This window comes from Dendrobates tinctorius, unplaced genomic scaffold (assembly GCF_039654945.1).
Source record: "Dendrobates tinctorius isolate UK_male_01 unplaced genomic scaffold, ASM3965494v1 ptg000007l, whole genome shotgun sequence".
NCBI lineage: Eukaryota > Metazoa > Chordata > Amphibia > Anura > Dendrobatidae > Dendrobates > Dendrobates tinctorius.
The window spans coordinates 54999173-55020982 of NW_027361675.1; the positions used below are offsets into that span (position 1 = coordinate 54999173).

The window sequence follows — 21810 nt, forward strand, 5'->3', positions numbered from 1 at the left end:
CTGTATATAGTGTCAGTGTACCGGTAATACAGTGATCACCAGTGACATTATACACAGGAGCTCTGTAACATAGGACCTCTGTATATAGTGTCAGTGTACAGGTAATACAGTGATCACCAGTGACATTATACACAGGCGCTCTCTGTATAGTTAAACCGAAAAAAGAAGATACCACATGGTCAGGGGGAAAAAACCTCTAGACCAAAGACATAAGAACCGAAAACCAACTAGATCAGTCAGAGATAACAAAGAATGTTAATAGGACTGGCAATCTTTAGCATTAATGAAAATGACTTACATGTCAAATATCCAAGTTTCAAAAAGCCAGTCACCAAGATATTATCAAAAATATCAACAGGAGCATTTTTTCAACTCCTGTTGATATTTTTGATAATATCTTGGTGACTGGCTTTTTGAAACTTGGATATTTGACATATACTGTAAGTAATTTTCATTAACGCTAATGATTGCCAGTCCTATTAAAATTCTTTCTGTTATCCCAGACTGATCTAGTTAGCTCTCTGTATAGTGTCAGTGTACAGGTAATACAGTGATCACCAGTGACATTATACACAGGAGCTCTGTATATAGTGTACAGGTAATACAGTGATCACCAGTGACATTATACACAGGAGCTCTGTATATAGTGTACAGGTAAGTAATACAGTGATCAACAGTGACATCATACACAGGAGCTCTGTATATAGTGTCAGTGCACAGGTAATACAGTGATCACCAGTGACATTATACACAGGAGCTCTGTATATAGTGTCAGTGTACAGGCAATACAGTGATCACCGGTGACATTATACACAGGATGTTAGGCGTCGGGTTCCTGTTGCTGCACAGCGGGAATCCCGAGCCCTGCTCCCGGCGGTCTCCCATTCCTCCTCAGCCACAAAGGAGGTTGCTCAGCAAACTCGTCAGTTCCGGCGCCCAGCCCACCTCCGTTGGTTTGCTTGCTGCTGCCACCTCTGACACAGCTATGGCAATGCAGGCTGCTCAGCAGCGAGATTCTCCAGGGACTAAGTCCTCATGTCGGGCCACTGAGCATGCCCGTGGAGTGATCTCCCATTGGAGATCGAAAGTCACGTGCTCAGGTCCTGCTCCTGTTCGGATTGGCCCATCCGAGAAGCCAGGAAGGTCCCGGACACTCGCGGCTATAAAAGGTTCGCATGGCCGCTCGGCCATGCGCTAGGATACACAGTATTTTCAGACTATGAGGAGTGAGTGATGTATGCACGTATGAATGTCTCTGGTGACTGACTCATTATGAAACCCCTACCCTTGGTACCCATGTGCTGTGAAGCCTAGCCTGCAAGCGCCCAGGCTTAGGTGTAGGTAGGGCAGAGTCGGAGTCAGGCATTAGCCCCCATCAGTGACTCGGCATGCCTCAGTGCACGTGCTCCACACTCCGTAGCCAGCGTCTATAGCGGCGCCGTGCGCTCAGAGGAACTAGAGGAACTCTAACCCCGTGTCTTTGGGGTAGAGTTCGGTGACCGCTGTCTGTGCGCTTTTTGGCCGGGCTCTGTGAGCTCTGTCGCAGAGCAGAATGCCCTATCACAGCTGCAGCCGGCATTCATCTTGATGTGCGATATCACCAGGGTCAGCTCCAGGTTTTCGTGGGCCACGGGCGAAAGAGTCTCAGTGGTCCCCTTTAATACATGCCATGATTCCTGATGCACAGATAAAAAATACAGGTATAGTACAATATGGGCACCACATAGTCCTCCATACAGTATTATGGGCACCACATAGTCCTCCATACAGTATTATGGGCCCCATATAATGCTCATTCATACAGTATATCACAGGCTACATATACTGCTCATCCATATAGCACATCATGGGCCCCATGCAATACTCAATCATGCAGTATATCACGGGCTGCATATACTGCTCCTCCATACAGTATTATGGGCCCCCTGCTCTTCTATACAGAATTATGAGCCCCCTGCTCCTCAATACAGAATTATGGGCACCCTGCTCCTCCATACAGAATTAAGGGCCGCCCTGCTCCTCCATACAGCATTATGGGCCGCCCTGCTCCTCCATACAGTATATTATGGGCCCCTGCTCCTCCATACAGTATATTATGGGCCCCTGCTCCTCCATACAGTATATTATGGGCCCCCTGCTCCTCCATACAGTATATTATGGGCCCCCTGCTCCTCCATACAGTATATTATGGGCCCCCTGCTCCTCCATACAGTATATTATGGGCCCCCTGCTCCTCCATACAGTATATTATGGGCCCCCTGCTCCTCCATACAGAATTATGGGCCCCGCTGCTCCTCCATACAGAATTATGGGCCCCCCTGCTCCTTCATACAGCATTATGGGCCCCTTGCTCCTCCATACAGTATTATGGGCCCCCTGCTCCTCCATACAGTATATTATAGGTCCCTGCTCCTCCATACAGTATATTATGGGCCCCCTGCTCCTCCACACAGAATTATGGGCCCCCCTGCTCCTCCATACAGAATTATGGGCCCCCCTGCTCCTTCATACAGCATTATGGGCCCCCTGCTCCTCCATACAATATATTATGGGCCCCCTGCTCCTCCATACAGTATTTTATAGGCAACAAAAAAAATTGAAGTCTGAACTGAGAAAATAAATTAGTGGGAATGCACAATGTAAGTGCATATTAACACATGACCAATAACCAGAGAAAACAAAAGCAAAAAACTCTAATAAAAAGTAAAAAATAAACTGCAAATAATGCATAAAGGTAATAATAATAAGGGTATTTAGTAAACATAATTTTGATCAAAATAATGTACAAGCCATCCCGCCACGTCACGGCAACCCTTGTGGGACAGTCCTACTCTAGTATTTAAAACCTTTTCACTTGCCAAGTGACGTGAATGTGAACAAGGATCGAGGGACTGATCCACTAGTAAAAGCATAGGCCAGACTGGATGGTTTTCCCAGCTCAGAAAGAGTATATTATGGGCCCCTGCTCCTCCATACAGTATATTATGGGCCCCTGCTCCTCCACACAGTATTATGGCCCCTGCTCCTCCATACAGTATTATGGCCCCCTGCTCCTCCATACAGTATATTATGGCCCCCTGCTCCTCCATACAGTATATTATGACCCCCTGCTCCTCCATACAGCATTATGGGCCCACTGCTCCTCCATACAGTAATATGGGCCCCCTGCTCTTCCATACAGTATATTATGAGCCCCTGCTCCTCCATACAGTAATATGGGCCCCCTGCGCCTCCACACAGTATTATGGGCCCCCTGCGCCTCCACAGTATTATGGGCCCCTGCTCCTCCATACAGTAATATGGGCCCCCTGCTCCTCCATACAGTAATATGGGCCCCCTGCTCCTCCACACAGTATATTATGGGCCCCTGTTCCTCCACACAGTATTATGGCCCCCTGCTCCTCCATACAGCATTATGGGCCCCCTGCTCCTCCATACAGCATTATGGGCCCCCCTGCTCCTTCATACAGCATTATGGGCCGCATGTAATGCTGAATAAATAAAAAAAAAAAATCAAATCCTCACCTCTCCCGTTCCACCGCAAGTCAGTGCACTCAGCGTCTCTCCCAGCTCTGCAGCGCTCAGGACAGAGAGGCATGCAGTGATGACGTCACGCACTCTCTGCCCTGACCGCTGCAGAGTCAGAGAGCGCTGAAGACCCTGCAGCTGCCGGCCCGGAATGAGGAGAGGTGAGTATTAGAGCCCGACTCACAATCGCTGCGTCCTGCGTGTCCCACCCCCCGCTTGCCCAGGGCCCCCAGCGCCTACCTGGGTTCACAGGGCGGGTGGTACTGCCACACCAGCTCTGGTCGGGACGGGACTGCGCGCGCCTGGGCCTCCTTCAGCTTTAAAGGGCCCGCGTCCCTTTTTTTTTTTTTTTCCTTCAGCCTCATTTTTTTTTTCCATCTCCCCCCTCTCTGGGGCAGGGCCCACCGGGCATTTCCCCGGTATCTCGGTGGGCTAGTCCGACCCTGGATCTGATACGCTGGTGTAGCTCCAGCCTATAACACACAGTTCTCCAATTCAACCAAGAATGGCAAGGGCCCTGCTCAAAAGAGCTTACCATCTATGAGGAAATATAGGCGACAAGGTAAAAAAGTCCTTGTGGTGTATGGTCCAGCCATCTATAAAATGAATAAAAGTATTCATGAACTGGCACCAGCCAATATATGCAAAGATAAATAGAAAGGACCAGATTAATAGGAAACTGTATGGAGTACAAAGAATAATTAGATCAGAGAGGTGATAAGATAGTTTAGCCTAAAGAGATGTGTTTTTGGGCGTGCTTAAAACTGTGGATATGAAGAATTAATTGAATTGTCGGGGTAGTGGATTTCAGGGTGCAGCATAAAAAAATACTGTGTTCAGAATGGGAGGTTCAGATTATGGAGGATGTTGGTCTTAGATCATTAGCAGAATGAAGAGCAAAGGGTAGGGTGATGGACCAAGATAAGGGAGCTGGTGTAGGGTGGTGCTGCACAGTGGAGAGCTTTCTGGGCGAGTGTGAGAACTGTATGTTGTATTCTGTAGTGGATGGACAACCAGTGTAAAGACTGGCACAAGGTGAAGACAGGGAGGTTAAACAGAAGCCTGGATGCTGCAAGCAGGATAGAGTGAAGAGTAAAGCATAAATAAATAAAGTCATGTTTAACAGAGTAGTCTTGTAGGGACAACCCTTTAATTGCTCCATGAGAAATAAATGGGGCAGTGATGCCTAACGAAGTATACTCAGCTTGATTTATGGTGTTACGGTGCTATATAGCATCTCCTCAGAATGAAGTCATATTGACTTCGAAACACGTTGAGAGAATGTCATTATCCTAATTGTGTGGACCGGATTCTTGTACAGCAGCGCAGGTATCAACCACGAATTTCTCCAATTTTAAACCCATCCAGTACTAAATGATAGCAGATCCTAGCAACATTTCATCAATTGGAATGTCTTAATGAAGATATCAAACAGATTTATCTTTTCATGGGTACTGTGAGAATCATGGGGGAATAGTGGATAAGGGCAGGTATATCTCGCCCAGATACCTTTCCTATGTGGCCTAGTCTGGTCAGTATCTCACCTGGTGACTAATGAGTAATGGTAGGCGGATATAAAAGGATGCCATGTGGTGTGTTAGTTGCACAGCCTGGGGAACACAGAGAGTATGTCTGTGTGAGCGACACTTGTGAGTGAAAGCTGTGCTTACGGTAACGCTGGTTTGTCTGGCTGGGAGAAGCCCTCCAGTTGATAGTTAGTACGGACCCTGTTTAGCTAGTGCCGGACAGGCAAGGATTTGTTTTATGTTTTATTTCCTATATGTTTTGGTTTCACCTGAAATAAACCTGACCCGGCGTCAGTTATGTCCGAACCCCGGCTGTGCACCTGAGTTTCATGCTGAACCCACATGACCTTTGACCCCAGCAAAGGTGATCCCGGAGTGTTTTATCACAAATTGGGGGAGAGCGCGAGCACCACATTGAAAGCATGAGCATGGAAGACATGGTGAAAGCGCTGGTACAGTCGACCGCCGTCCAGCAAGAAGCTAATCGGGTGATGATGGCCCAGCTGAAGGAGTTGGTGAACATGACAGCTACAGATCGTTCGCTTCTCCAGCAGGTGGCGCAGCGCCTGGCGACCTTACCTGAGGTTAACCCGGAGGCTGATTCGAGAGTGATTCACGTGAGTCGGTACTGGCAGAAGATGACGACAGAAGATGACGTCGAGGCATACCGACGGACGGCGGTGCGTGAAAAATGGCCGAAGGCCCGCTGGGCCGGCCTGATTGCCCCGTTTCTTTCCGGTGAGGCCCAAAAAGCCTATTATGACTTAGAACCTGAAGCCACGCAGGACTTTGACAAACTGAAAGCCGAGATCTTGGTCCGGTTGGGAGTGACGACCGCTGTCCGTGCACAAAGAGTGAATCGATGGACTTATCAGCCGGATAAACCACCGCGGTCACAGATGTTCGACCTGATCACCTGACGAAGAAGTGGCTACAACCCGAGGTGCTGTCGGCGCCAGAGATCATCCAGGGAGTCGTCCTGGACAAGTACCTGAGAGCTCTACTGCCGGCCCTGAGGAAGAGGGTAAGCCATGGAAATCCAACGACGGCAGATCAACTGGTGGATATGGTTGAGCGTTACTCCGTGGCGGAAGGATTCAGAGACGATGCTACCCCACCTCTGTCTTCATCATCTCCACGTGGAACCGGTAAGACTGTTCCCGGGAGTAGGGGAGAAGGAAAAATCCCTAAGACAGTGGGGCAGGAAAACGGGACTGCTCGCACGGTGACGCCAAGAGTAACGAACTTTGGTCTAGGCAAGGGGCCCGTTAGGTGTTTTCGCTGCCAAGAGATGGGCCACATCGCTGCAAACTGTCCGGTCACTACTGAACCCATGCAGTGCGACGTCACAGACTAAAAAACGCATATCTATGGTTGCCCAGATAGTGAGTGTGAATGCCGGTCAAAGTAAGGTGGAAAAACACCTGTGTGATGCATCGGTGGATGGGAAGAAGGTGGTGGCATTGGTAGACTCGGGAAGTGTGGTGACTCTGGTGAAGGCCAGTCTGGTGTCAGCCCCGACTGGACCATTAGACAGATTTTCTGTAACGTGTGCATGGAGACACCTGTAAGTACCTCACCGTGGTCGTATGCATTTCTACCTCCTATGGGACGGTGCAACATAAAGTGGGACTCGTCCCCGCGTTGTTGCATGATGTGATCTTGGGCCGGGATTTCCCCCACTTCTGGCAATTGTGGGAGAATAAATTGATACCCCAGGGTAACAGTGTACGTGATTCCTCTCCCAGGGCGCGGGTGGGTCCCAAACCCCTGGAGGAGGTTCACCAGGAAGACTCTAGTAACGAGTCTACTGGAAATAACCTTCAGTTCCCGTTTTACGTCATGGCGGGGGGTACTGAGGAGACCAGGGAGGAGGAGGAGGGGGCAGGCAGCCGTCCACCTCCCCGTTTGCCGGATTTGGAAGTCCTGAAAGATGACTTCCAAAGCGAGCAAATAAAGGATCCTACCCTTTCTCAGGCTAGGACAAATGTAAAAGTGATAGATGGGGTACCAGTAGAACCTGGCACTAGGCTGGCATATTCTTACATGGTCCTGGAGAATGATTTATTATATCAGATAGAGAAAAAAGGGGAAGACACGGTGCAACGATTAGTCGTGCCAAAACCCTACCGGCAGAAAGTGCTGGACCTGGCCCATGGACATGTGATGGGAGGTCACTTGGGAGTCCAGAAAACCACCAAAAGGATATTACACTGTTTTGTTTGGCCAGGCATGCATCATGATGTTCGTGTATATTGTGAGTCTTGTCCTGACTGCCAAGCCTCTGCGCCTAAACCCCGGTTCTGTAGCCCTTTGGTACCCCAGCCTATTATTGAAGTCCTGTTTGAGAGGATTGGGATAGATTTAGCGGGGCTCCTTCCACGGTCTGCACGTGGACACCAACATATCCTGGTCATCGTGGATTATGCCACTCGTTACCCGGAGGCCATGTCTTTGCGTAACACGGCCACCAAAACGATTGCCAAGGAATTGGTGCATGTGTTTAGTCGGGTCGGTATTCCAAAACAGATACTTACCGACCAGGGGACTTCCTTTAAGTCAAGGGTAATGAGGGAGCTCTGCAGGTTGCTACAAATCGAACCATTACGCACGTCCGTGTATCACCCTCAAACAGACGGACTGGTCGAACGGTTCAATAAAACTTTGAAGCAGATGCTGAGAAAGGCGATAGTCCCAGTTTTTCCCATCCTTGTCTATGTACTTCCGTATTTGCTTTTTGCTATTAGGGAAGTGCCCCAGTCTTCCACTGGGTTCTCGCCTTTCGAGTTATTGTACGCCCAACGTCCCCGCGGACTGTTAGACGTCACAAAAGAAACCTGGGAGGGTCAGGTCACTCCGTTTAAAACGGTGATAGATCATGTAACACAAATGCAGGACCGTATTGCGGCCATTATGCCCATTGTAAAAGAGCACATGATGCAGGCTCAGGGAGCCCAGAAAAGAATCTATGACAGGGGCGCCAAGATCCGTACGTTTGCACCCGGAGATAGGGTGTTGATCCTGGTCCCCACGGCCGACAGTAAGTTCCTGGCAAAGTGGCAGGGCCCCTTTGAGATTAAGGAAAGAGTTGGTGAAGTACACTACAAAGTGGGCAGCACGGTGGCTCAGTGAATAGCACTGCAGCCTTGCAGTGCTGGAGTCCTGGGTTCGAATCCCACCAAGGACAACATCTGCAAGGAGTTTGTATGTTCTCCCCGTGTTTGCGTGGGTTTCCTCCGGGTTCTCCGGTTTCCCCCCACATTCCAAAGATAGGGAATGTAGATTGTGAGCCCCATCGGGGACAGTGATGATAATGTGTGCAAAACTGTAAAGCGCTGCGGAATATGTTAGCGCTATATAAAAATAAAGATTATTTATTAAAGTGTATCAGGCAGGTAAAAGGAAACCTGAACAGATTTATCATGTGAATCTGATAAAACCCTTATCAGCGGATCTGGCCTGACCCGTCTGCTCACATACCGTACCGGAGCAGCAAAAGACTGAGGTCAGGCAGTTTCTACTTCACAACCAAAAGTTTTCCTCGGAAAAACCCAGGCAGACTACGCTAATGAAACATGACATCATAACGGAATCTGGGGTCACTGTCCATGTGCAACCTTACAGAATCCCGAAGCGCGCCGTCTCCCGAGAAGTCAAGGCAATATTAGAGTTAGGGGTCATTGAGGAGTCACACAGTGCTTGGTCCAGCCCGATTGTGTTAATTCCAAAACCGGACGGCACCAATGATTTCAGGAAACTGAATGCGGTCTCAAAATTTGATGCGTACCCTATGCCCCAGGTTGACGAGTTAATAGATCGGTTAGGGAAAGCCCGGTATATTACGACCCTAGATCTAACAAAGGGATATTGGAAGATCCCTCTGGCGGGGGCGGCCAGAGAGAAGACTGCATTTGCTACACCGGAAGGGTTATTTCAGTACGTGTATATGCCGTTTTGATTGCACGGAGTGCCGGCGACTTTACAGAGACTGATGCCTATCTGGATGGCATTGTCATCTACAGCTTGGACTGGGAGACTCACCTCTGGGAGACTCACCTCTGGAAAGTGCAAGCTGTAATTGAGGACCTGTGGGAGGCAGGTCTAACTGTGAACCCCAAGAAATGTCACACCGGGCTGAAGAAGCCTGGCATTTGGGTTATGTAATTGGGAGGGGTATGGTTAAACCCCAGGTCGATAAAAATTCAAGCGGTTCAGGACTGGCCGCAACCAGTTAACAAGAAGCAGGTGCAAGCCTTTCTGAGGATCGCCGGCTATTATCGCCGGTTCATTCCCAATTTTGCAGCCATTGCTACCCCCTGACGGATCTTACAAAAGGGAAAGATTCCGTGATGGTTAAATGGAACTTAGCAGCTGAAGAAGCCTTCCATAGCCTAAAACGAGCACTTTGCTCTCAGCCTTTACTAGTGACTCCGGATTTCCGCAGCGAGTTTGTGGTACAAACTGATGCCTTGGAGACCAGTTTTGGGGCCGTACTGTCACAAGAGAGGGACGGAGTGGAACACCTGGTCCTCTATCTCAGCAGGAAGCTGAATAAACATGAGCAAAAGTATGCGGTAGTAGAAAAAGAGTGCCTCGCCATTAAGTGGGCTCTAGAGACACTCAAATATTACCTGGTGGGCAGAAAGTTCAGGCTGATCACTGACCATGCCCCTCTCAAGTGGATGCACTTACACAAGGAACGGAATAGCCGAGTGTCCCGGTGGTTCCTTGCCCTGCAGGCCTACACTTTTACGGTGGAGCACCGCCCGGGGGTACAGATGGGGAATGCGGATGCCCTGTCCCGAGTGCACTGTTTGGCGGATGTCATTGCTCGACCGGAGTGGTCTGAGCAGAGGGGGGGATATGTGAGAATCACGGGGGAATAGTGGATGAGGGCAGGTATATCTCGCCCTGATACCTTTCTTATGTGGCCTAGTCTGGTCAGTATCTCACCTGGTGACTAATGAGTAATGGGAGGCGGATATAAAAGGATGGCATGTGGTGTGTTAGTTGCTCAGCCTGGGGAACACAGAGAGCATCTCTGTGTGAGCGACACTTGTGGGTGAAAGCTGTGCTTACGGTAACGCTGGTTTGGCTGGCTGGGAGAAGCCCTCCAGTTGGTTGTTAGTACGGACCCTGTTTAGTTAGTGCCGGACAGGCAAGGATTTGTTTTATGTTTTATTTCCTATATATTTTGCTTTCACCTGAAATAAACCTGACCCAGCGTCAGTTATGTCTGAATCCTGGCTGTGCACCTAAGTTTCATGTTGAACCCACGTGACCTTTGACCCCAGCAAAGGTGATCCCGGAGTGCTTTATCACAGTACATAATGGACTTTTATACCAGATGTCTGATGGAGAGTGAGGTATGTTAATAAATTTCTAAAACTGGCATGTCCCATGTTAAAATTTACCTTTCCTGGCTTGCCCTCAGAGGCATACAGGTTTGATAGAAGCCCAAAGTCATGGTCACTGTACTTTTCCTTGTATTTCTCCAAAAGACAGCCATTATCTGTAAGATTGACACTGGCCATGTAATTACCATTCACTGCAGGAGAAGTTGCGCTTTCTGCTTTTATAGAAAATATCATCTGAAAAGTAAGTGTTTGACTATGTTACACACTATATATCTGTAGCATCTATTTTTGTCAAATAAACGATTGCCATTGCAATAGAAGTGAGCTCATCGATAACATAGGCTTTAGTTTGTCCAAAATCCACATTTTACTCCAGAGGACTTATGTTTGTGACAAACATATTACAGGTGTTACCTTTACAATGAAAAGTGATTGATTAAAAGGTGGCCATACACATTAAGTTTACCTGAGCAATACTTGCCAATCTATTAGAATTGTCTGACCCCCAGGCCGCAGATATAGGGGGGGAAGCATAGGGCTGCTAGATTTCAACATGTTGAATTCTTTCTTTTTATGGTACATAAACCATCACCAGGGGTCTGGCAGCATTTTTTTTCCTTTTGTGAATATATGGCTGAGTTGAGAGCACATGTTTATGTGGACACTAAGAAATAGCTGTTGGTTAGACTGCTGTCTGCAAGATGGCTTGTTTAAAGTGTGTGGCCAGACTAGCCCTTTATTGTGCAGTAGTCCGCTGTGTACCACGAGACCACCTTGGGTGGACTTCAATGCTGGCATAGCACAGCCTACATAATGTTTTTGCCAGGGTTAAACGTAACTGCAGAGTAATACACATTTTTGATAAAGCAAGAAAAATCCATCATAGAGTAACGTGGACAACTAACTGCATGATACCATTTTCTTCTATTTTAAGGATTTGGCTAGTGTGGAACTTCTATAAAACATTCTAGCCAGATAAAAACTAGTAGAGGATTTACCAACCTCAGCGTTCATGCCCACACTGTTAGGAGAAGACGCTCCAGCACCTAGTAGGTAGGCTCCGGGTAGATCAATCTTCTTTGCTACAGTATTCATGTTATAAATCTTCAATACAAGTATAAAAGGTAATACAGGTTATTAGGACATAATGATAAGTTAAACTACTTGGAGTATTTAACTGTAAAGAACATTTAGGTTTGAAGAATATCTTGGCAAGCTGTTATGGGGCTCAAGAAAGTGGCCACTTGAGTTTTATCTAAAAATCTGTGGGCTACAAATGTATGGACTAAATTGTGGAGCATGAGGGTGATTACTACTATGTAACTAATCTGAGGCACACTTATTGGTACCTCTGAGAAGCAGATGACTCCCACTATGTGTATATAAAATTTACATGCTTTAGTAAGGCATAAAAAATAAAACCCCTGACCATTTATCAACATACTTTATCAAGGCGTGCTGTGGGCACCAAGTATGGAACACCTCCAACGTCTACAATTCTTGACTTTCCACATAAACCTGTAAATATTACAAACAGTCTAGGAGTTGGTACATTATGGCGAGGATTGCAAAAGCTATATGCACCAGAACTCTAATGTCATTGGCACAAAAACTGTTACCTTGCACCGCATTCATCAGGTGTTTTAAACATTTTTTGCACCTCCCTTTGCAAGTGGTTATTTTTTAAAGGAGTTGTCCAGGGTTTAGGTTCAAGTCTACAGTAACTATGTGACTGCAAACTTGTGAATCCTCACAATGCACAGTGTGCACACAGTCAGGATACTCCAGTGCTAGCAAGTGTGCGATTTACATACATGCAGTCATGTGCCGACTAGAAGTGTGTGGCCTTGTTCAACACAAGTGAATTGAGCGAGGCTGGACACATGCAAATTGCATATTTGAGGTAACATGACTACCAGCTCCTGGCAGCAGCGAATCCTGACAGCGAGCACGTGCTGTGAGGATTCACAAGTTTGCAGTCACAGAGTGACTTGAACCCCATGCCTACACAACCCTTCTAAGTGGTGTGGTGTCATGGCTTTACGGGTAAAAAAAAAGTTATGGCTGAGATGCTACTCAGTGCAACCAATTATTTTGGCACAAATTCATGCCACAAAATAAGCCAACTAAAGGGGGTATAAATTTAGACTAGACAGTCTAACACACCAAGTTTATCAGAGAATGAAGGACTGACAATTTAATGAATATGGCTAATTAACGACTGCCGCATTTTAATATTGTCTAATCTAAGTGTATATACTGTCTAAAAATTAGACAGGATTAGTAAATCTGTCCCATTATGTATACATATGGTTCATTGATACTTTTACAGCGTTGTGTCTAACATTCTACATATATCCTATTCATCACCAAAAATGTGTAGATGGAAGGTAGTGTACTGTTTCCATAGGCATAACCTTTTTAGCAGATCCTTTTGAATTTGGCATGAGATGTCAACTGGTTTCTCAATCCTACTGCCAGCTTAAGTTGACAGAAAACTAGAAAGTCGCTTTAAAGTGTGTCTGTCAGCACCAAATTGCATTCTTAACTGACTACATCTCCTTACATTGAACCTTATTCCTCTAAACATCACACCTTTCTCAGTTATTCAGAATAACAGCTTTAGGCCGGGGTTACACTTGCGTGTGGCGCGAGTCTCTCACCTCAATACCCGGCACTGCCGCCGTCACTCGGGACCAGAATGTCCGGCTACATGTCTTTCTATGCAGCTAAACGCTCCGGTCTGAACCGCCGTTGGCAGTGCCGGGTATTGATGCGCGAGTTTCTCGCATTGCACTCGCAAGTGTGACCCCGGCCTTATTCATATTATGTAAATTAGGGTGCTTGATACACCCATTGTGTGCCCAAGTGCCACAGAGCACTGCTCAGTTGGAGTTTTCTTTTGTGGGGCATATTTCCCCTTCCCTCTCTTCTTATTGACAGTGCTGGTATTCCCTTAGCCAGCAATTCAGTGTACACCCCCGAACACAATCTTCTTTGCTATAACTGAAGCTGCTCCGCTGCACTTCAGGGTGTAGAGAGCGACATCAGTACTCTGGCTGCAGCACGCTCTGGGTACTGTTATAATCTGGCACAATCAATTTTTCTGGTAATTCTAAGTGGATGGCACAAAAATTATGTTCTAGTACTACTTAGAGTACACAGTTATGGGCACTAGAGTAGATGCATTCTGCTAGGGTCAGTAAATCTGCTGACTCCATGCAGGTTTATTTCCAAGTGTCACAATCTAAGCAACACAAGGCTCTGCAGCTCAAATGCTTTTTGGATTTTTTTTATCCTGGTACTTTGGTAAATTAACTAGTAAAAGAGAATCTTGAACAACAAGGTAAATATTTTCTATATGATACAAGAAATTACCTTTCACAGGGAATCCAAATGGTTCCAATGTAAGATCAGGGCAATCCACAACCTTAACAAGGACTTCTGCATAATTACTTTTCAATCCACATTCTAAAACTATAGAAAAAAAACAACAAAACTTCTTTTGGTGGTAGTGGCATTCATTGTGTTAATTTCAGCCACACATTTTTTTTTCATGTAATAACTAGACACACACAAGCAGAGCTCAAAAGACTACAAGCATGAAAAAGATGGAATAACTCACCACCAGCAAGATCTTCCAGAGCCGATAAATAGAGAGCACAGCTTTCAGTATCTGCCATCTTTCAACACTGGTAGAGTAAAGTAGAATATTTAATACAAAACGGTTCTTCAAAGACCAAAGTTCAAGCAACTATGGCAGAATGCAATTAATGAGTACAAAAATGAAACACAGAAATTGGGTTTTATCTGGTTCACTGAAAAACAATACAAGAAGAACTACAAGCAAAATTTACGGATCAGTGCAGCAACTGACACACAAAGGGCTAAGGGAGAGTGTTAACTTAACCCCTCTCCCATCTTAGACGTATAGTTACATCTAAGGTGGGCTCCCCGTTCGCTGTGGGCTCCAGCAATGAGCCTGCAACTTGTCCAGCACATGTCAGCTGATTTGAATAGCTGACACGTGCCACTAACAGCCGCGGGTGGAATAGCGATCCACCCGCAACTGTTAACATGTTAAATGCTGCTGTAAATCAGAAACGCGTCACTAATCCCACCCATGTCACATAACCATGGGTCGGCATGACAACCTGGGGTCTGCAATAGGCCCCTGTGGTTGTCATTGCCGGATCGCTATTGGAGCCACCCAGCGGTGACGCTCATAGAAAGTGATCAATTTAGGTACATAGAGCAGGGCTGAAGCCTTGCTTTGTGTAGCACAAGCAATCAGATGATTGAAGCTTCTAGTGTGCCATAGAAACTATTGAAACGAGTAAAAAAAAAAAGTTTTTAAAAATATAAAAAAAAATCTAAAGGTTCAAATCACCACCATTCAGAAAAAAGCACATATTTGGCATCACCAGATCTATCAATATATAAAAAGAGGTAATCCGATCAGTAAACAGCATAACGAGAGAAAAGACGCCAGAATTATGCTTTTTTGGTTGCCGCAATATTGCATTAAAATGCAATAACGGGCGATCAAAAGATGGCATCTACACCAAAATTTTATTTATTTTTTTTAGAAAATTTTGACTTTTTTTCACCACTTAAATGAGAAAGTTTGGTATCTACGAACTCTTAATGACCCGGAGAATCATAACGGCAGGTCAGTTTTAGCATAAAGTGAACATGGTAAAAAGGCAAAAGAAACAATTGTGGAATTGCACTTTTTTTTTCAATTTCAACACACTTGGAATTTGTTTCCCCTTTTTACTGAACACTGTAAGGCAAAACCAATGGAGCCCTTCAAAAGCACAACTCGTCCCGCAAGAAACAAACCCTCACATGGCCATAGTGAAGGAAAAATAAAAAAAGTTATTGCTCTGAGAAGGGGAGAAAAAAACGGAAATTCAAAAACCCAAGGTCGCGAAGGGGTTAAAAGTGAGTCAGTCACTGCAATATTATTATTTAAGCTAAGCCCATAGTCATGTATGGTATGGGAGACTTGACCTCAAAAATCATACTTTTGTTGTAGTAAATGCTGTGTCTTTGTGGTGCATAAAAGAACGTATTTTTTGGATTATAAGACGCACATTTTTCCCCCCAAATTTGGGGGGAAAATGGGGGTGCGTCTTATAATGCGGATATACCTTACTGGTACCGTCGATGCAGGCTGGGATGAGGGGGTGTCAGGCGGTGTCTCCGGGGGCTGCAGGGGATCTGCCGACATTTTGTGAAAGGTCAGAGACCCCACAGTTCCATGGTTTTCTATGCGGTGGACTCCGAAAAAATGGCCGCCGCATGCACAGATGGAGATCTAAGCACCAAGATCTCATCACTAATAGAGACATCCTTGGTAGCCTGCTGCAGTTCAGAAGCGCACTACGTATGTGCATGCACATGCAGGGGCGGACATACCGCATGTGCAGTCGATGCGGCTGCACAGGGACCATGAGGTGGTGGGGGGCCTCTGCAGGACGGCTAATAATGAAGGCAATCTTGCCTGTTTATCTGGCCCTGAGCGGCCCCTGGCCAGACTGCCCTCATGTGCGGCGGGCAGGGAGAGATCCCTGCAGCTCCGCTGACTTCAAGAGAAAATAGCAGCGGAGTGGAGCTGCAGTGATCCGTCCTGCTTCCTGCCCCCACTTTCTGTCTCTCACACAGTCAGCAGCGCGGCTGGATAACATCATCATTCAGCACCACTGCTGTGACAGAGAGGAGGCTGCCGGTGAGGGTGATGCTGCAGGAGAGCGTGCGGAGAGGTGGTGTGTGTGTCGCTGTGGGGGAATGTGCAGAGAGGTGAATGGTGCTGTGTGTGTGTGTAGGTGGAGGGGAGGGCAGTGATGGGGGTGATGGAGAGGGCAATGATGGGGGTGGTGGGGGAGAAGGCAATGGTGGTGGTGGAAAGGACAATGATGGAAAGAGTAATAATGGGGGGTGGAGTGGGAAATGATGGGGGTTGTTGTGGAAAGGACAATGATAGTAGAAAGGGCAATTATGGGTTTGGTGGGGGAGGAGGAAATGATGGGGGTGGTGAAGAGGGCAATGATTGGGGGGGGAGAGGACAATAATGAGATGCGGGGGAGTACAATGAGGGGTGTGGGGGATTGGGAAGGGAGATTTATAATGGATTTAGGAACGGGGGAGGTGGAGGAAGACGTTATTTTCGCTTATTATGTTTAACACAGTCCCTTAGTATATAGTGTAATTACTCATAGCACAGCCCCTTAGTACATAGTGTACTCACTTATTATGTATAGCACAGTCCCTTAGTATATAGTGTACTCGCTTTTTATGTATAGCGCCGTCCTTCAGTATATAGTGTAATCACATTTTATGATGCCGTCCTTTATTATAGAGCTTCCTCTGCTGTAATGCACAGTGCTGTCTCTTGCATTGTGTATTCTTGTTAATTTTGTTATTCGCTGCACCCTCTATTACATAGTCCCCTCTCTTATTAGCTATTAAATGACTGCTGACGGAGGAGCTGGTGACCAGACCACCCGTGCATCAGCTCCTCCATTAAAAAAGGTTTCCAATGCTCCATCAGCCACCATTGCATTATACATCTAACAAGCCAGGACGGTATGTAAGGAAAACCAGGGCTCTATATAATCCAATATGTAAGGGACGGTGCTGTACATAAGAGGGCACTGTATAATAAGGGACGGCAATATACATAGAGACTATGTAATATTGTTATAGTGCCATTTATTCCATGGTGCTTTACATGTGTGTGTGGTATATGTATATATGTAGCTTTGTCTCCATAGAAGGAGAGGGGCCCCAAGCTGTCAATGTCCGCCCCTGTGCACGTGTACGAGAGCACTGGGTGCCAGCATGGAGGCAGGACAATACGTGCATACAAGTCCCATCACTACAGCTATACTGCGCCACACGTAGAACAGGCGCCAACCTCCAGCATTCAGACCGCGCACTCACCCTACGTAGGTAACGCAGCAGGACGTGTGTGCCCGCTCCCCCCGGGCCTGAGGACTACTAAGCCCCGCCCACCCACGGTCACATGCCAGACATCAGCACGTCCCGTACTGGGAAGGAAGCTACAATACAAGTCTGTGACCGGGCGCCATATTTATGAAGCCTTCTGATAAAACCCACCCACGCGGCTACGAGGAAATGTCTGGTGCTTGGTACCCATAAGGTAACACATTAGAGCGCTGGTAGTTCAGTACGCCGTCCATACATGCGTGAGGCAGCGGGCAGCCATGTCGGTACAGGCGTGTGCTGAGGACTAGAAGTAAACGTGCTGCTGTGGCAGTAGCGCGGGACAGTCCTCTACACGTACCAGGCTCCAGTCTGCCCCCTACCGGCCGCTGCTTCATAGTGTAATTGGCGCTGAGGAGAATTAGTCTGTGACGGTTCTTCTTAGTGATGGGAAGTTCGGCTCTTTTTGGTGATCCGGCTCATTCGGCTCTGCTCACCATAAAGAGCCGGCTCTTTAAACGGCTCTTTTTTTTAAAAATAGAAATCCGTTTTCCACGGTTATGGTCCTAGGTCTTTGCCTGTGAAGTGAGGGCCTCATTCTCCCTCTGTGTGATGCAGTGTAGACTGTTATTCAGCATTGCTGCTTCCTCAGATTGTCAGCTCTTGTGATCAGGCCCCGGCTCCTCAGTTGTAGCCTTACCATGTATTGTGGCATTTTTTGTTAATGTCCTTTGTGAATTAGTAAATGCTGTGATATGTGTCGGTGCACCTGATGCATCCTGATGCAAACGCAGGTCCGTGCGTCCCGATGTTAAGTATAGGGATCTAATCTGGATCAGGATGCATCAGGAATGCTACCCATCACAACGCACCGTACCACAACACTAGTGGGCTGTATCATACCATGCTGGGGGGGTCTATATACCATGCTGGGCAGTATTATACCATGCTGGGCTGTATCATACCATGCTGGGGGGGTCTATATACCATGCTGGGCAGTATTATACCATGCTGGGGGTGCTATATACCATGCTGGGGGGCTATATACCATGCTGGGCTGTATTATACCATGATGGGGGGGCTATATACCATGCTGGGCTGTATCATACCATGCTGGGGGTGCTATATACCATGCTGGGCTGTATCATACCATGCTGGGGGGCTATATTCCATGCTGGGCTGTATCATACCATGCTGGGGGTGCTATATACCATGCTGGGCTGTATTATACCATGCTGGGGGGGCTATATACCATGCTGGGGGGGCAATATACCATGCTGGGGGGGCTATATACCATGCTGGGCTGTATCATACCATGCTGGGGGGCTATATACAATGCTGGGGGGGCTATATACCATGCTGGGCTGTATTATACCATGATGGGGGTGCTATATACCATGCTGGGCAGTATTATACCATGCTGGGGGTGCTATATACCATGCTGGGGGGCTATATACCATGCTGGGCTGTATTATACCATGATGGGGGGGGCTATATACCATGCTGGGCTGTATCATACCATGCTGGGGGTGCTATATACCATGCTGGGCTGTATCATACCATGCTGGGGGGCTATATTCCATGCTGGGCTGTATCATACCATGCTGGGGGGCTATATACCATGCTGGGCTGTATCATACCATGCTGGGGGGCTATATTCCATGCTGGGCTGTATCATACCATGCTGGGGGTGCTATATACCATGCTGGGCTGTATCATACCATGCTGGGGGGGCAATATACCATGCTGGGGGGGCTATATACCATGCTGGGCTGTATCATACCATGCTGGGGGGGCTATATACAATGCTGGGGGGGCTATATACCATGCTGGGGGGGCTATATACCATGCTGGGCTGTATCATACCATGCTGGGGGGCTATATACAATGCTGGGGGGGCTATATACCATGCTGGGCTGTATTATACCATGATGGGGGTGCTATATACCATGCTGGGCAGTATTATACCATGCTGGGGGTGCTATATACCATGCTGGGGGGCTATATACCATGCTGGGCAGTATTATACCATGCTGGGGGTGCTATATACCATGCTGGGCAGTATTATACCATGCTGGGGGTGCTATATACCATGCTGGGGGGCTATATACCATGCTGGGCTGTATTATACCATGATGGGGGGGCTATATACCATGCTGGGCTGTATCATACCATGCTGGGGGTGCTATATACCATGCTGGGCTGTATCATACCATGCTGGGGGGCTATATTCCATGCTGGGCTGTATCATACCATGCTGGGGGTGCTATATACCATGCTGGGCTGTATCATACCATGCTGGGGGGCTATATACAATGCTGGGGGGGCTATATACCATGCTGGGGGGCTATATACCATGCTGGGCTGTATCATACCATGCTGGGGGGCTATATACAATGCTGGGGGGGCTATATACCATGCTGGGCTGTATTATACCATGCTGGGGGGGCTATGTACCATGCTGGGGGGCTATATACCATGCTGGGCTGTATTATACCATGATGGGGGGGCTATATACCATGCTGGGCTGTAATATACCATGCTGGGCTGTATCATACCATGCTGGGGGGACTATATACCATGCTGGGCTGTATTATACCATGCTGAGGGGCTATATACCATGCTGGGGGCCTATATACCATGCTGGGCTGTATTATACCATGCTGGGGGGGCTATGTACCATGCTGAGGGGCTATATACCATGCTGGGGGGCTATATACCATGCTGGGCTGTATAATACCATGCTGGGGGGCTATATTATACCATGCTGGGCTGTATTATACCATACTGGGGGGGCTATATACCATGCTGGGCTGTATTATACCATACTGGGGGGGCTATATACCATACTGGGCTGTATTATACCATGATGGGGGGGTATATACCATGCTGGGCTGTATTATACCATGCTGGGCTGTATTGTACCATGCTGGGGGGGCTATATACCATGCTGGGCTGTATTATACCATGCTGGGGGGCTATATACCATGCTGGGGGGGCAATATACCATGCTGGGCTGTATTATACCATGCTGGGGGGCTATATACCATGCTGGGCTGTATCATACTATGCTGGGTTGTATTATACCATTCTGGGGGGGCCATATACCTTGCTGGGCTGTATTATAGCATGGTGGGATGTATACCATGTGTTGTTGGGCTATGCACTATGCGGCTGTGTTATATACCATGGGGGTACATTTTCCATTATATTCTATAAGGGGAGGCTGTGTTATATAATATGGGGGGGGCTACATTATATTCTATGGGGAGGTGGGCTGTATTATATTCTATTTGGGGCTACATTATATTCTATAGGGGGGCTGTATTATATTATATTCTATGGAGGGGCTACATTATACTATATAAGGGGCTGCATTATATCCTATGAGGGGGTTGCCATATATTTTATGGAGGGGCTACATTATACTATATGGGGGGGGGGACTGCATTATATTCTCTGGGGGGTTACATTATATTCTATACAGATATTATATCCAGCCCTGCATAGACTAAATATTAGATAACAAATAACTTTGTTGCCCTATGAAGGGGGCGAAAAATTTCTTGCACAGGGGCCCACTACAGTCTATGTCCGCCCCTGCACTAGTGTGAACGCAGCCCCACTCATGCAGCCCCTAACCAGGTGCCCCCATGTTATATACGGTACATGCTCCCAATACATTTTATTATCATTACCACACTGTAACACAGGGCATAAGCCCTTCTAGTGAGGCAGGAAAGATCACTGTATGACAGAGCAGCATGCGCACAGTCTATATTATCTCTGCATACTGGTCCCATACAGCACATCCCTCGCTTCCGAGCATGCTCAGTGCCGCAGAACGGATTCCTGCACACGGAAGCACATGGATCTGTGTTGTCCTGGATCCGTGCTCCATAGAACTCCATTTTAATTCCAGACGTGTAGCTGCGGATCCGTGCGTCTCCCTGTGCCTGTGTGTTTTTCAGATGACACAAAACTGCAACAAGTTGCGTTTTTGTGCATCTGGTAAAATATGCAGACATGCGGATCTGTGGGAAAACGGTGACAATTGGATGCACACGCAAGTCCCATCCGTCATCACTGAAAGTCAATGGAGACTAAAACGGATCCGTGTGCATCCAAAATATGCAAGCGTGAAACCAGCTTAACCCTATATAATGATTGGAGCTGGACCTGAGATCTCTCCACAGGTTTTACCTAAAATCACTTTACATTACTTCCCCTACCCTTAGGGCTCATACTCACTTGTGAGAGACTCGCGTGATTCTCGTGCGAGTCTCACACATGAAAACCTGGCCCTGCCGCCGGCACTGGGACCGGAGGGAGAGGCTGCATAGAAGTACATGTAACCGCACACTCCGGTCCGAGTGCTGGCGGCAGTGCCAGGTTTTCATGTGTGAGGCTGGTTTCACACTTGCGTTTTTTTTCGCGGTATTTTAGCG

General features: G+C 47.3%; 2 protein-coding genes across 5 annotated transcripts in view; one reads left to right on the plus strand and one right to left on the minus strand.

Moving 5' to 3' along the window:
* Positions 1 to 17461, minus strand: part of CUNH11orf54 (chromosome unknown C11orf54 homolog) — a 33081-nt gene extending 15620 nt beyond the window's left edge. For 2 of the 3 annotated variants that reach the window (XM_073574924.1, XM_073574920.1), the window contains exons 1-6: positions 17360 to 17461; positions 14037 to 14103; positions 13790 to 13888; positions 11856 to 11929; positions 11414 to 11515; positions 10469 to 10645 (exon numbers count right to left, since the gene is read on the minus strand). In XM_073574924.1, the coding sequence (XP_073431025.1) occupies positions 10469 to 10645; positions 11414 to 11515; positions 11856 to 11929; positions 13790 to 13888; positions 14037 to 14094 (510 nt within the window). In that variant the 5' untranslated portion in view covers positions 14095 to 14103; positions 17360 to 17461. Of the gene's footprint in view, positions 1 to 10468; positions 10646 to 11413; positions 11516 to 11855; positions 11930 to 13789; positions 13889 to 14036; positions 14104 to 15835; positions 16982 to 17359 lie in introns of those variants that run through there. The other variant, XM_073574921.1, reaches the window with a different exon arrangement.
* TAF1D (TATA-box binding protein associated factor, RNA polymerase I subunit D) overlaps positions 17425 to 21810 on the plus strand; it is a 37996-nt gene continuing 33610 nt past the window's right edge. The window contains exon 1 of one of the 2 annotated variants that reach the window (XM_073574935.1): positions 17425 to 17579. The gene's annotated coding sequence lies outside the window, so the exon portion shown is untranslated. Of the gene's footprint in view, positions 17580 to 17625; positions 17764 to 21810 lie in introns of those variants that run through there. The other variant, XM_073574953.1, reaches the window with a different exon arrangement.